The following is a 14,728-nucleotide window of genomic DNA, read 5'->3' on the forward strand; positions in this document are numbered from 1 at the left end:
CAGGGCTTAGGCTGGGCTGCTCATCAGAGGTCAGTAGCCTTTGCTTGTTGACGTTTGAGAAGCCGGGGGTTGGGAGAAAAATGTTTCCCACCATTTGGCCCCGTTCCTTCATCAGGGAGACCCAAGAAGGAGGCAGGCTCCCTCTTGCCTTCCACCCGCTAGCCCAAGGCCACCATCACGGCGGAGGCCTAGAAGCCTGTGGGAGCACCGCCCTCTGACCCAGGCCAACCCAGCTGCCTCTGTCGGCGAGTCTCATGGCCTCTTCACTTACAGAGGACTCCATACTGGTTTGGGAACTCTGAATGTGACTGACTGGGTGAATTCTGACCTCTTCTCCTGTCTGTCTGCAGTTTTTTTTATAAAAGCCAGTCCCCAGACGGAAGGCTCTGATGCCTCTTGGTGACAGCAGCTCCCTCCAACAGTGAGGACACAGTTGGTGGGCAGTTTGTAAAACCTCGCGGGGTCAGCTGTGCCCCCGCTGCTTTGAGTGGGCCTCCACCAGCCAGTTAAGTGCGGGCTGCTTACGTAATCTAGAAACAGGACCACCAGAATGACTTTCTGGGGCCTGCCAAGCCCCACTAGCCTTTCACCCCGGAGACAGGATGGTACCAGGGCCGCGGGCTATAGCGGAGATGGCACAAGAGGGTTGCCTTCACGCCTGGCATGGGCCACCCAGTGCCCAGGACTTCTTGGGGAGGGAGCTGGGCCCACTCCCTGTCCTCCTCTTCATCCCTGGTGATCTGGGCAGGGTCTGCCTTCATGGAGCAACCCTGAGTGCCGTGGTGCTTTGCTTTTGATGAGATGGAAGACTTTGAACCTAAGCATGGCATGGTCAGACACTGGCTTTGCAGAGTCCCCGGCTCTGCTGGTAGAGATGGCAGGGGAAACAGCCAGAGCAGGAATCCTCTCTGGTGGCTGGAGGGTGCATAGAGTAGAAGTCAGACGTGTCCTTCCTGTGCTGGTGCTGGAGAGAATCGGGACCAGCTGCCCTGTCTATTGTCCTGTAGATTTGCCCTAAGATACCTGGTCTTCAGGGCTTCCCTGGCAGCTCAGCTGGTAAAGAATTTGCCTGTAATGCAGGAGACCTGGGTTTTATCCCTGAGCTGGGAGGATTCCCTGGAGGAGGGGATGGCAACCCACTCCAGTATTCTTGCCTGGAGAATCCTCATGGACAGAGGAGCCTGGCAGGAGCCCTACAGTCCATGGGGTCGCAGAGTCAGACACGACTGAGCAACTGAGCACAGCACCCGGTCTTCAAGCTGAGATGGACTGGACCCCAAACATCCAGGCTCCTTCCCTCACAGCTCTCTGTGGGGAGGAGCCCAGGGCTTCTCTTGGACAGAGGTGGGCTGGGCATGGGACTCATGACCAAGTTGCAACCAACCAGCCAAATGTTCTAGAAAGAACCATTCTGGCCTGGGTGCATGTAATTTATTAAAGAGCTTTTAGTCCCAAATCCCAGCAAGCCAGGGGAGGGGCTGCAGGGTGGTCTGTCAGCTGGAACAGTTAGCCACGTGCCATCTGCAGAAGAGCTTTCCCAAGATGAATCCTTTTCTGGCCCTGCCTAGCCGTTGGGAGTTCAGGGACCCCAGCCTGAGCTACACGAGCCCTTCAGGGAGAAGGACAGTCCCTGCCAGCCCAGCCCAGGGAGTGCACTGGCCCAGTTCTTTCTGAAAGTAAGGCCCCTTGGGGTGGGATTTGGGGGGAGGGCTCATGCTGAGAGCAGTTTCTCAGCTACACAGCCCAGGGTCTGCTCAGGACTGACGCCACGTGGGGACCAGCCTGCGTGCACGGTGTCGTAGGAGCCAGGAAATGCAGTGTTCCTGTCCATCTCTGAGCAGCCCAGACTGGTTTTATTGGGGGCAATGTAGGGTCAAGCAGGAAAGCCCCACATGTTCCAGGTGGGGCACTGGGCCCTCACAAGACGCAGCAGGTGCAGGAGACGGGCCTGTGCTGCTGCTGCTGCAGTTGCTGCTGGAGCTGTTCCTTCTCGGCCGTCAGCGCCTGCAGCCTCTCCTCCAGCTTGCTCAGCTCAGCCATCCACTTCTGAGGGGACACGGGAGAAGCCAGGTCTGAGCTGAGGATGGCTGAGACCCGGGGCTGAACTGATGGGAGGGAGGCGAGGCCCAGAGAGCCTGGAAGTGGTCGTGGGGTGGGGGGGTGCTTGCTCCAGGCCACTGGGCGCCACCCTGGGCCTGGTCGGTGGAGAAGCCAGGTTCCCTGACCAAGCAGCCCTGGGGTCTTGGGCAAAGTCCTGCCAGCCTTCCAGACCCTGGGGTGACTCGCCCTCTGCAGCCTCTCGCCCTGTCCTGTCCGCCCTCGCCCTCCTCTGTTTTTGTGTCACCTGATGTTCCCCTCTTGAGAAAGCTTTTCCCTGGGGCTGTGTCCAGCACTCACTTAAGCACTCACTCCTAGCTTAAGGACCTCCCGCAAGTGCAGTACACAGTTCTTGGGTTTGTCTTAAAGCTTTGACACTGTTCTCCCTGCTCCTCCAGTTACACTGCAGAGGAATCTGGGATGCAGCGGGCTTATTGCTCCCCGTGGGAGCACTGGTGGGAAACCTGACGACCCCAGGCCTGCCTGGTGAATGGCTGAGGGGCCCCCTCCCCGCCGGCCTGGGCCACCCACCTGCCTGCACCACTCCTGGATGGCGCGCACGGACAGCGGGCCCTGGATGCTCCCGTCCCGCCGCAGGAACACCTCCCCCTGGTCGGTCTCGTAGAGCTGCGGCTCGGCCTGGGCCTTGGGAGCCTGCACGCTCAGGCGGATCACCTTGGGAAGGGCAACGGCAGCTCTGCGGGCGCCGCACCGGACAGCGTGCGGCCCCCGCCCCGCCTGGCGTCGGCCCTGCCTCGCTGGCCCCCGGGCAGCCTGGGGGCAGGGCTCACCTTGAGAGGGGTGTCGGTGGTGGAGGTGCTGACCACGGGGATGAAGGTGAGCCTGTAGGCGTCGGGGAAGACCTGGGGCTTGAAGCCCTGCAGGACGGAGTCCACCAGCAGGCGCACGCGGTCCTCGTCGCGGTGGCTGCAGCGGACGCCCTGCACCAGGCCGCTGTCCTCCACGCCCACCAGCAGGCTGCCGCCCTCGCTGTTGAGGAAGGCGCACACGTAGCGCCGCAAGTGGTGCTTGAAGGCCTGGCTCAGGTACTCGCCGCCGCCGCGCTTGAACTCCAGGTTGCGCGTCTCGTTGCCCAGGAAGGCGCCCTGGAAGAGGCGCTCCTGGCCCAGGATGCCCTGGTGCGTGATGGCGCTGTCTGAGCGCGTGCCGCTGGGCCAGCTGGGGGAGACTCCTTGCGGACCCAGTGCCCGGGTGGGAAGGGGTCGGGCCGGCCTGGCTCGCGGAGGGCTGGAGCCCAGGACCAGGCCGGGGCTGGGGCCACTCTCCTCTTCCTGCTGGAGTGGGGGTGGGGGCAAGAGCAGGGTGTATGCTCCTGGCAAGAGTTAGGAGCCAATCCGGAGGGACAGGCGGCCAGAACCCCCATCTCCCTCCTCCCCTCCAACCCCCGCCCCCCGGGGCCCAGCCCACACAGGGCATCCTGATGCCCCTCCCGGTCGGAGGGGCCTAATTCTGCCCACCATGCCGGGGCCAATGTGGGAAACCCTGTGGATCGAGGGTCTGAAGCAGCCAGTGCTCCGCCCTCTTCCCAGGTGAACCATGGGAGGCTTGTGGGGGAGGAGCTCTCCTTTCCAGCAGGAGCTGGGACACCTGCAGCTGCTCTCTGCCCTCGGGTTTTGCATCGGCCTAGAAGACACAGGGTTGGATCATTCTGGAAGATGCCTAAGCGCCCTGAGGTCCCCTGTGACACAGCTGCAGGTCTCTGAATTGAGAGGGCCTCCCAAAGATCCCACCCATTTCCTAGTCTCCCTGAAAGCCTGGTTGATCCGGGCCTGAATCTCTCCCATCCTTGGGCCTTCCTGAGTCCCTTCCGTGGTTTCTGCTGTGTGAGGGCTCCAGGAGCAGCCTGCTCAGGGCCACTGCCCCAGTCTAGGTCTCGCCGTCCGACTCCCTGCCTCCACGTCCTCGTCCTATCCATTCTCTCGCTGACCCCAGATCCAAGTCCCGCAGTCAAGCTGTGCTGAAAACCCTTCCCTGGTTCCCTGCTGCCTTTCAGCCTCCAAAAGCAGCTTCCAGGGTTGGGAGCTCAGTGCGGGCTGGGGTGGTGATGAGAGCCATTCCCAGCCCTACCAGCAGCTCCCAGAGAAGACAAGCTTAGCAGAGACTTGAGAGCAGCTTCAGTGTCATATAAACGTGCCATCAGGCCACAGGTCTTGAAATGTAAGCCCATGTAGCTCTGCGACAGTTTAAATGTCATGGAGGCTTCATCCAGAAGGAAATTCAGTTCAAGAATTCAAAATTCAAGGAGGAGGAGAATTCAAAAAGTGAGTTGACTGTTCCCTCCTCTCCCACAAAAGCCCACTTTTTCTGGCACTGCTGAGGTCTCATAGCCCTGCCCTCCGGCCTGATTTTCTTCATCAGTCCCCACCCCAGGACAGCCACCAACCACCCTGCAAATGCCGCCACCCTCACCTGGGCTCCTGGTATGTGCCCCATCCCTCTGCTAGGGATGTCCTTTGATGGAGTCAGTCCCATTGCCTAAGCCCCAGCCTGGGTTTCACTCCCTGGGGAATCTGTCCTCAGAGATCAGTGAGGACCTTCCTGGGTCCTTCTCCAGTTCCAGGCTGCCTCCCCCTCCACCGCCCTGGAAGGGTCTGGCTCTGCTCATAGAAGCAGGGCTCCCCGAGGGCAGGGTCAAGCCCTACTCTCCACTGTGCTGCCCACCAGAGCAGGTGTGTGTCAACTGAGTGCATGAACTCGGCCAAGGAGAAGGCCAGGACTCTTGTATATGCTTGGGCCTGGCCTGGCCGAACCCACCTGCTGGCTGTAGATGGACGCAGGGAGGGTCTGATACTCAGGCTTTCACTTGCTTCCAGGCTGGAGGCAAGCTCCAAGGGTCACTGTCCCTCTGGGACCATGGTTATTTGAGTAGCAAGCCCCAGTTTGCCAATTTGTCCCCAGTTCCTCAAAGACATCCCTCACGCCCACCGGGCAAGGCCATCCACACTGAGGCCTCTCTCGAGGGAGGCTCTGGGGCTGGCAGGCCCCCTGCTGCGGGAAGCCTTGCTTACCTCTCGGTGGTTTGAAGGCTCCCGGCCCTCACCCAGCACCGGCTCCTTCCCGCGGGCCACCAGTTCCTTGATGATATGGTGCTGCCCCCAGGCCGTGTGCAGGCGCTGGGGCAGGGAGGCCAGGGTGTCCTTGGGGGTGGCCACTTGCACCAGCGCGTAGGCCTGGCGTGGCCGCCGGACGACCTCAATGTGCTCTCGCGCCACTGGCAGTTCAAGACGCTCCAGGGCGTCTCTCAGCAGGCAGGTGAGGACCGGCACAGAGAACTGGGGGTTCAGGTGGCCCACGTAGAGAACATGCCTGCTGGGAGCTGCCTTGGCACCCGAGTCCTCAGGCGGGGGCTCTTCTGGGGGAAGCTCCCGCAGGGGCTGCTTGCCTGGGGGCTCCATGGCAGGGGTCAGGGGGCGCCTGTGTTTTGGTGGTCTCTTCCTGGGAGTCTCTGGAGGGGGCCTCCCCTGGAGGGGCTTCTAGGATTCCTCACCACTGGCTGCTCCTCCCAGGGCCTGGGCTCTCAGCCTGGCCCAGGGCCTCCCAGGGAACTCGGGGAGGCCGAGGCTTCGGGGAGGTTCACAGATTGACAGGGGCTGAGGAGGGCCAGAGAGAGAGAGAGGGTGGGCAGAGAGCCAGCAGGAAGGGCCCTGCCCCCCACCCAAGGCCTAGGACAGGGAAGAGGGGAGTCAGAGCTGAGCCAGCGAACAGAGCGTGTGTGCCTGCCACTCCATTTCCACAGAAGGGAAGACTGAGGCAGTACGACCAAAGAGGGGGAGAGGCAGAACTCAGGTCTCTGAGGGGCCCCCATATCCTGTCATTGGCCTCAGCGGGCCTGTCTTCCCTCAGGAAGTCCCAGGCTAGGGCGTTAACCCAGGGCCCTGAGGATTAGTCATGGACCCCCTGGGCTTCTTGCCTGCTCTGAAGCTGGTGTGAGCCCAGCAGAGGCTCTGAAGGGGTCAGGCTGGGTCAGAGGGTTTAGAGAGAGGTTCTTATGCTTTGGGTACACTGATGGAAGCTACGGCCCCTCACAGGACAACAGCGTTTGCATATATACATATAATCTGAGGAGGTTTGTCTCGACCAAATCCTCCGGTTTGGGTCCAGGGAGAGGAAGCAAGGAAGGGTCAGAGCTGGGTCCTTGGGTACATCCCCCACCACCTCACACTAGGCCAGGGACCTTGCTCCTGAGCTGTGCACACACCAGCCCCTCCACTCACCCACACACACCGAGCCTCCGGACTCTGTGGCAGGTATGGCTGGCCTGCATCTTTTCAGATTGAATCCTTAAGGCAGTCAGGGTCTGGGGGCCACCACTGCTGGAGTGGGGACATTCAGGGCAAACGGGAATAGGGGGAAGAGGAAGGCCTATGACCCTCATGTCCTGATGGTTCCTGGGGGAGCATGGGAGGTGCCAGCCCTCAGCTCCCACAGACCCCTGACCCTTGGCCAGCAGCTCCCCAGGGCGCTTAGGGGCTTGGCTCAGGAGGGGAAGCCAGGGCTGTGGGAAGTGGGCGGGGCCTATGCAGCTACCTCTGTGAGCTCAGGAGAGTCGACAATGCCTCCAGCAGGCAGGCTATGAAGAGGGTCAGGAACACTTCTCCCTGACGCCCCACCCCCATGTAGACAGATGTCCTGTGCAGCTTGGTGGGGGGCTCCTTCCGGACAGCTCCTAGAATCCAGGGGCTGAAGACACACTTCCTCCCTCTGCCAGGTCTCTCCAGGCCCTTGTGCCCATACTGGGCCTCATCTTCCACCTCAGTTACCAATCCCAGGCTCCCTGAGCAGGGGTCAGAATGCAGTTGGTTCCAGGGCTGCAGAGATGGTTCCTGTCCTGAAGAGCCCTGAGAAATAGGTCAAGCACTGCCATCTCTTTTGAAGGACAGGGTTGTCACCTGCTATTTGACAGGTACCAAGATTCGGGTGATACACGGTCTTCATTAATGCAGAAATCCGTTCTTGGGTGGGTGGGGCCTGTGATGGTGCTTTTCATGATGCAGATGTAGGCAGCACTTTCCCACTGCTTCTGCAAGCTCTGATGGGGTGCAGGGAGGAGGGTGGTGTCCAAGGGCAGGTGCAAAGGTTGACCTCCTCTTCTGAGCAGCCCGTTCTGAAGATGCTAATGAATTTTTGTTTCCCTGAGGGACTGAGGCAGAGGCTTGGGTGGGGAACCTGAGCGACTGTGGTGTGGGGGCAAGAAGAGGCTCCAGGCCCTGAGAGGTGGTACTGTGAGGCTCTGGGGAGGGACTCTGCAGCCAGTGCTGCCTGATCTCTGCAGTCATGCCGAGAGTTACGGGGTAACAGCTCTAAGCTCTCTGGGGTCCTCCTCTTCAGGCCTTTCTAGACTCTGCCATCATGAGCTGTTCTCACAGAAAGTGTACAAGCGGGGGGCTGTGGCTGATTTAGGCTGTTAAGCCATGTTGAGTTAGGCAGAGACTGACAGAGGGTCAGGAGAGGTGCCCTGACAGATGAGACATGTACCAGAGAACAAACGTGAACATAACATCCTTCTCCAGGGGCCTCACTATCAACCAGCTGTTCGGCATGAAATTTCCCAAACGGATTTGAGTGCCAAATCTCTCCCCATTCTTACTGGAAATGTCTTTCAATGATTGTATTACGTATTTCCCTGGGCTCTGTTAACCTTATGTGAGTTGAACATCAGTTCCATCTTTTTTTGGCCGGGGGAATAAAAACTGTCTTTCGTTGTAAGTACTAAATACATTTTCAAAATGATATTTTAAATACTGAAATGCACTGCTATGTAACTGGGTTATTTACAGCACCCCAAGCTTTGTAGGAGCTAGGTGGCGGCGGACGTGAGTTCAGTGTTATGGAACAAGCAGCTCCCTTCAGTCCTCTTAAGGATGTCTGTGATCTTAGTGATAACCCTCCTTAGCACTGGAGGTAAAAGACTTCTTGAATTTAAATTTAAGAATGTGAGGTGGGCCCAAAGATGAGGGGCAGAGGGAGGCTGTAGATAGGGCTCTTCTCACATTACCTGGAGAGTGTCCACTGGGTGGCGCCCGTGGCTGGGATCCCTGACACCACAGAAAGCATGGATGTCTGAGCAAGCTGCCTAGGAACCCCAGCTGAGGGGTAGGGGTGGGGTGTGGGCAGGGACTGAGCTCAGCCTTATGCTGGAGAGGACAGGATGCCAGGAGAGCAAACTCTGGGACTCAGGGGAAGGCGGGGTGTAGATAGAGGCAGCCTTCACCCTTTGGCCCCAGGAACACTCCAGTCTCCCTTGCGTACCAGTGGCTGGTGGATTCCTGCCCATCCTCTGAGAGGGTCGGCCCACAGCCCAAAGGTATCTCGGGCCCAGTGCCTATACCCTGGGACCTATTGGCTGCTGGCCCCTGGAACCATCCTCAGTGGCTTTGGTTGCTGCTGGCCAAGCACAAATACATCATTCTCTCACTTGGCCTGCAGGTTTCCAGCTGTGGAGCTTCCCTGATGGGATGGGGTGACTTGGGCCCTTAAGTTAAAGGAGACTGCAAAAGGTGGAGGGACGACATGGGGAGGAGACAGTGTCTGGAGTCCCTCAAGCAGAATGATTTCCATGCTTTCAGTCTTGGTTGTAAAGATGACCAGCATGTCACCTGTGCTTCTTCTGAGGGGTCATGGCATTGGGCATGAGGGCAGAAATAGTGTGTCTACTGGGCCCACCAATGCCACAGGCCAGAGAAGGGCCTCAGGTTGGTCCACAAAACACCAAAGAGGAGTGGTGTGGACACTTCCACTCAGGACTAATGGCCTGGACAAGAGAGACGGCAGAGCCCAGGGATACAGGCCATGATGTGGCTGGCAGGTGGGGAGTCGTCACAGGGGAGAGGGGACAGGGCATAGAGGTTCTCAAAGGATTCAGCCCTAAGTGGAGCCTGGACTCTTCTCTCCTAAAGGGCCTGGGTTTTTCTTTCCTCATGCTCCTTAGCACCAGAGTCAACGTCTCTCCTTATGGCGATGAGGGTGGGCACGGGAAGCTGCTCTCGGGAGGCCTCTGTGCTCAGTCCTGCTTTCCCACGTGCCTTCCCGCTCTCTGGGTGGCTGCACTGTTGGGGTCAACGGTGTGGCCTCACCTGCCAGAGACCGCTTCAGCTTCTTTGGATGACTCTGGGTCACTATTAGAAAGCTTGGCTTTGTGAAATAGTTTAAAAGTTTAGGCTGGGTTTTTTGCTTTTTCTCTTAAATGACATTCAATTCTGACCCCAGGGGCTAGGGCAGCATGAATGAAAGGGTAACAAATCCTCTCTTCTGCAGAATTTGACATTTGGTTACCTTTCTGGTTCTGTTCCCTTGGAAACCAGATAAAAATGGAATGTTGACTATTTCAAGGAAACAGTGCTTACAGTAGAACGGCCCCGACTCTAAGTCCCCTGGTCTAGGAGTGCAGTGCATGGACTGTACACATCCCTTCCTGTGGGGCTTCCTAAGGCCAGGGACTTAGTAGACACATCCTGCCCAGACCTGGAAGCTCTGCGGATGGCAGTGGGGAGTTACTGGCTGCCCTGGGGTGTGATACTTCTAAGCCAAGGTGAACCCCACTTCTCCCTGGTATGTCTTATCCCCTTAAACCTGAGCTGCAACCTGGGCAACAAAGGATAGTCCTGGGTGACTGTGGGCTCTGTAATGACTACCCCACTGAAAAGGCCTGCTTCTTACTGCCCTGCTGGCAGCACTTCCGGTCTGACAGTAGCCTGTGTAGTCTGCACGGTGAGTGGGATCTAAGACAAAAGCCACCTGTTGGGTGTTGCAGGCAGTATGATGTCTCACACCCCTCATTAGCTATGGAATTTGGGGCAAGTAACTTCACCTTTCTAAGCTTCAGTTTCCTCATCTTTAACATGGGGGAATATGGTGGCTATCTCTGAGATGTAGCGAAGTTTAAGAGAGCTAATGTATATAAGCAACTTAGCATAAGAAGTCCTTAAATAGTGTTCCCTGATGACCTGACAAGGGGCAGGGTGGGGTGGGAACCAGTTTGCTCCACAAGCCAGGACTGGCAGCATGTCTGGCCTGCCTGCATATGCTGGTGTTACTCTCACATTCAGAAGTTCATCATCAGGGCCCAAGAAGGCCTTCTTCGGGAGTACCCTGGATGAACCACAAAGCCCACTGGACACAGGTCTGGGAATCTGTGGAAAATGGGCTTATCCTGGTTCAGCAGCCCTGACCCTGACTGCTGCAGGGGGCCCAAGGTTATGCTCTCACAGTGGCCAAGTGGAAAAGACCATGTTGCCACCAACCAGTCACTGGTGAGGGCAGGTAGGATCCTTAGAGGTCTCATCTAACCCCACCAGAGCCAAACGGGCCCAAAGACGGGAAAGGACCCACCCAAAGCATCACAATAAATGGCTGCACTGGCTGGGACCTCAGCCTTGGAGTCGGATTACTTGGCTTTAAAGGCCTTCTTTGGCAGTTTCTGCCTGCATGATCAGAGCTTCAGTTTCCTCATCTATAGTGGGTCTGCTGTGAAGGTCAGCTGGGGGCATTCTGATTCGCACAGAGCAGCGTGTGGGGCATGCAATGGTGTGTCACTCTAACCAGGTTGCCCTGCGCTGCACTGCGGCCCCTTCATACACAGGCAGGGGGTGGACTGGACTTCCGGGCCTCTGGATGGCACAAGGGGCACCCTGCAGGCCAGGCTAGCCTGCATCTCCTCACCCCTGCCACAGAGGGTCGCTGCAGCTGCTGGCCCTAACGCTGTGCCTTCTGCTCGGGCTTCCTAGGGCTGCCGTGCTTGCTGCTATCTGCTGCACCAGGGCAAAGCCCTTTGAGGGCAGACCATGGACGGCACACTGGCTCCCCAGGGGCTATGCAAGGCTGGGCCCCAGCGGGCCTCTGGCAGACAGCCTGTTCTTTAGGGACTGCTGGAGTCATAAGAACTCAGGTAGCATCCTGTCCAAGTTTCCTCATAAACAAAAACGAGGAGCTATGACAAAGGCAAGGGGAATGACCTGCCCTTCGGAGGCATACTGATTTGTCTGCTGACTGACTGCAAAGACACTGGCATCTATATTGTTTTTTATTTATAAACAAATTGACATAAAATAAGTCCAGATGGCAGCAGGGGCAGGTGAACTGCTGATTTGCTTACAAAAGAAGCCTGTGGACAGTGGAGTGGGTGCAACCAGACTCCAGCCTAGAGACCATCCTCTCCCATCCATCTTAGGGCCTTCTTGGCTTAAAACAGTGGGCTCAACCTTCTTTGGCAGCAATTCTGGCCAGGGCAAGGAGCTGTGGCGGGGCAGTGCAGGGCAGGAACTCCTGTTCCCACAGATGAGGCCGGGGCTGCAGAGGGCCCAGCGGAGGGAGAGAGGGGAGATGACAGGGACCCTCTCCTCCCTGTGCTGAATGACGTGGTCAAGGCTTGGCAGGTCTGTCCATCCCAAGGAGAAAGTGCCTGGGTAATGTCCTCTGAGAAGGGGCCACAGCTCTCCGGAGAGGGCCTGTGTGGGGCTAGGGCAGTGTGGTCGCCCTCCTCCTGAAACCAGTGTCTGGAGCAAGAGGGATATGAACAGGAGGGCTTGCCCAAGTGCCAGAAACAATAAATTAATAATAAGAAAAGATCTTTTTTTAAAAAAGGTAGAGGTTTGCACCATGAGTTTGGGATCTGTGGATCTCGTGAGGAGAAGGCAGGAGCTATGGGAGCCACACCGCCAGGCCCAGCGGCTGGTGAGGGAACCGGGCGCGCGTGTCGCTTCAGGGCCTCATCTTCTGAGACCTCACAGGTCAGCTCCTTCCTCCATCACCTGGAAGGTGTTCAGTCTAAACTCCTGGAGGCAGGCCACCCAGGCCTGTGAAATAAATACACGGGGCCTCAGAGCCAAGACGGGGCTGAGGGGAAGAGCAGTGCCTGGGCTGCACCCCGCTCCTCAGTCCTTCATGGAAGGACATCTCATGGCAGGAGGGGGCAGTGGTGGTGGCTCCACACAGCCTCCTGGAGTCCTGAGGTGCCTCGGACCCCGCTGAGGTGCCTGATGGCCCTCCTTCCTGGGAGAAGAGCCCCCTCTGCTGGACCCCTCGGCTGTCCAGGCTTCACTGCCCTGCTCAGAACTTGCCCTGCTTCAGCCGGTCAATGTGGTAGCAGAGCTTGAGGGCAGGCCCCAGCTTCAGACCCATGTACTTCATCATCGTGTCACTGCGCAGCAGGAGCAGGGCCTTGCCATCGATCTCCTGGGGGGAGGAGGGGGACGCCATCAGAGGCCTGGGTGGTCTGTCCACCCAGGTTCTTACCAAAGACCCTCTGGGGAGATGCCAGCCGCATGGAGCCCTGTGAACCTGCTGTGACACCGAAGCCTACCTGTTCTGCCCAGCTTCTGTCTCTAACCACCCCTCTCCAGCATCACCACTGAACCCCCCAGGTTAAGCTCTTCACGCATATTTGCAGGAATCTCCTTTGCTGCCCAAGAGGCCGCCCTCTCTGCCCTCCCAAACCTCTGAGATCAAGCTCAATCCCAGCTCTTCCCAGGAAGCCTCCCCAGTCAGTGTCCTTGCCACTCATGACAGACTATTTCTGTATTGACCCGCAAGGGCTGTCTGGAGAGTCACCTTCCTTCCTGGGCAGCAGGGAGCCCTCCTCATGAGCCACACACAAAGCAAGCACTCAGTGAGCAGCTGTGAGACCCACAGGACTGATCTAAGAGCACTCTCCAGCCCACTTGGCATGAAGAAGCAGGTGCCCCGTGAAAGCAGCGGAGCTGTTCTGAGCACCCAGAGTGCAGGCAGCACCAAGCAGCAGGGCCTACTGGGAACCAGGTTTGAGCCCCAAACCAGGAGTCTGGTCATTGCAGGGGGTCCTCGGCAGTCCCTGGCCACAGGGCCAAATGGTCACTTGACAAGATGCTGGGGCTCACAGCAGATGAAGTAGAGAATGGGGTTCTGATGAGGCTGGAGAATGGGAGCCACACGACAAGGGACTCTAACCTGGCCTTGGCCTTAGACCACAGCAGGTAGAGAGGAGAGCAAGTGCTCCTAGAAGAGGAGAGTCCTGTCCTGGGATCCAGTAGGAGTGTGGCTGAATCAGGGCCAACACTAAAGGAGCATTCAGTGCCCAGTGAAGGCCGTTTGGGACCCAAGACTCTGTCACTAAGTTTGTATGGTATCATCTGCGCTCAGTTTCAAGGGGCTTGGAACAAATACATGGCTTGTGCCCTTTAAGAGTCTATAAACTGCAGAAGCAAGATACCCAGCGGATACAGGAGAGGTTGGGCAGGAGCACCTACGTGTTTGCGAAAGAGGTCAGCATGGGGTCCAAACTGGGGATCAGCTTCCCGGACAAACTGCATCACATCCTCAACCGTCCACAAGGAGGGGTCCCGGCCACTCAGTCGAGAGGCATCCCGGCGGTCCGACCCTGCAGGACAGAAGGACACCTGCCGTAAGGGGCGGGGACTGGGCTGTAACTCGCCTGCACTCTCCACAGCCTGTCCCAGGGGCCCTGTGTGACCACTGGGGCTTAGAGCAGGGCCAGAGCAGAGGAACCAGAGGTGACTGAGGGCGAGCAGGGTTTCTCCACAAAGGGACTGAGGCCCTGAGACCCTTCTTCACTCAAATCTTAAGCATAGGTCTGATTCTGGAAATGGTCAGAAGGAATTTTACACTGAGGTTGTGACTGAGCCTGGATCTGAGTCAAGGGTAGTGATGAGGTGAGAGGATTATCTGGGTTGGGGTGGGGGGAGGGGCTGGTAGGTGAGGCTGCTTTTGCTTCCGCTCTGGGGCCCGTTTCTAGAGATACCTCGGGAGCTCGGTAAGATTAGAGCTATGACCTTGGGGCCCAGGGAGGAAAAAAAGTGGCAGATAATAATAACCTGTGTCTCTTCCAAGGCCTGGAGAATAGTTGACTTCGTTATAGCCAAATACTTGGAGGTAGAATACAGCTTTGCCTTCGCTGCCAGGAATCTCAATGTTAATTTAGTGCCCTGCTTAGAGCTTTTATTTCAGTCTTGGCCATTGCCCCAGTGGGATCTGAGCTCTCTGTACGGTCATCACCTGCATGGCTCTCTGGCAGGCTTCATCCCCTCTGCCTGGAATGTGCCCCCTTCTCGCCCTTCAGTTTCTCCTTTCCTTCTGGCAGACTCTAACTTAACTAAACAAGAGCTGGCTTCAAGGATCAGCTCCTTTATGAAACTTCCAGGTCTCATCCTGAAAAAATTGGTCTCATAAAAGCATTTCACGTATCTCTTGGTTACAGCTCAATCTCTATACACGTTCCCCCATCACAACACTCTAATATAATCTCTTCTCCATAAAGCAGTCAAAACAACTTTTAAAAAATAATTGGATCATGTCAATCAATACAACAGCTTCAAAATGCATACCTGAAATAAGGTTGAGCCCCTTACCATGGCCTAGAAGGTACCCCATCATCTGGCCCTTTCTGCTTCATCTTCCCCTCTCCCCCACCCTCATTCTGTGGACCCTGACACTTCCTCCAGGGAGTTAAGTGTCAGAACAGGGTTAAACTGCGGGACGCCCAGCTGGAATGGTGGACTTGCTTGGTATGTGGAGACCCGTACTTCTGGCAGGGGAAGTGAAGCAGTGCTGAACAGAGCACTGAGCGTAGGCAGACACACAGGAGGAGAGAGTTTGCCTTTCACAGCACACAAGAGTGCCT

At 57.3% G+C, this 14,728-nt stretch overlaps 2 protein-coding genes across 10 annotated transcripts in view; both read right to left on the minus strand.

Annotated features, from left to right (window-relative positions):
- SLFNL1 (schlafen like 1) lies at positions 1,827–6,913 on the minus strand. Its single transcript, XM_013962863.2, has 4 exons — positions 5,127–6,913; positions 2,889–3,233; positions 2,629–2,772; positions 1,827–2,046 (listed from the first exon to the last, which is right to left on the minus strand). Exons 1-4 carry the CDS (start codon positions 5,511–5,513, stop codon positions 1,918–1,920), a joined length of 1,005 nt encoding a protein of 334 aa, XP_013818317.2. The 5' UTR covers positions 5,514–6,913; the 3' UTR covers positions 1,827–1,917.
- The window catches only part of SCMH1 (sex comb on midleg homolog 1 (Drosophila)), a 217,899-nt gene continuing 214,290 nt past the window's right edge, over positions 11,120–14,728 (minus strand). For all 9 annotated transcript variants that reach the window (XM_018042586.1, XM_018042579.1, XM_018042539.1 and 6 more), the window contains 2 exons: positions 13,338–13,468; positions 11,120–12,288 (listed from right to left, as the gene is read on the minus strand). In XM_018042586.1, coding sequence (XP_017898075.1) covers positions 12,163–12,288; positions 13,338–13,468 — 257 coding nt within the window. In that variant the 3' untranslated portion in view covers positions 11,120–12,162. The remainder of the gene's footprint in view (positions 12,289–13,337; positions 13,469–14,728) is intronic.

The sequence above is a fragment of the Capra hircus genome, chromosome 3 (genome assembly GCF_001704415.2).
Source record: "Capra hircus breed San Clemente chromosome 3, ASM170441v1, whole genome shotgun sequence".
NCBI classification, from domain to species: domain Eukaryota; kingdom Metazoa; phylum Chordata; class Mammalia; order Artiodactyla; family Bovidae; genus Capra; species Capra hircus.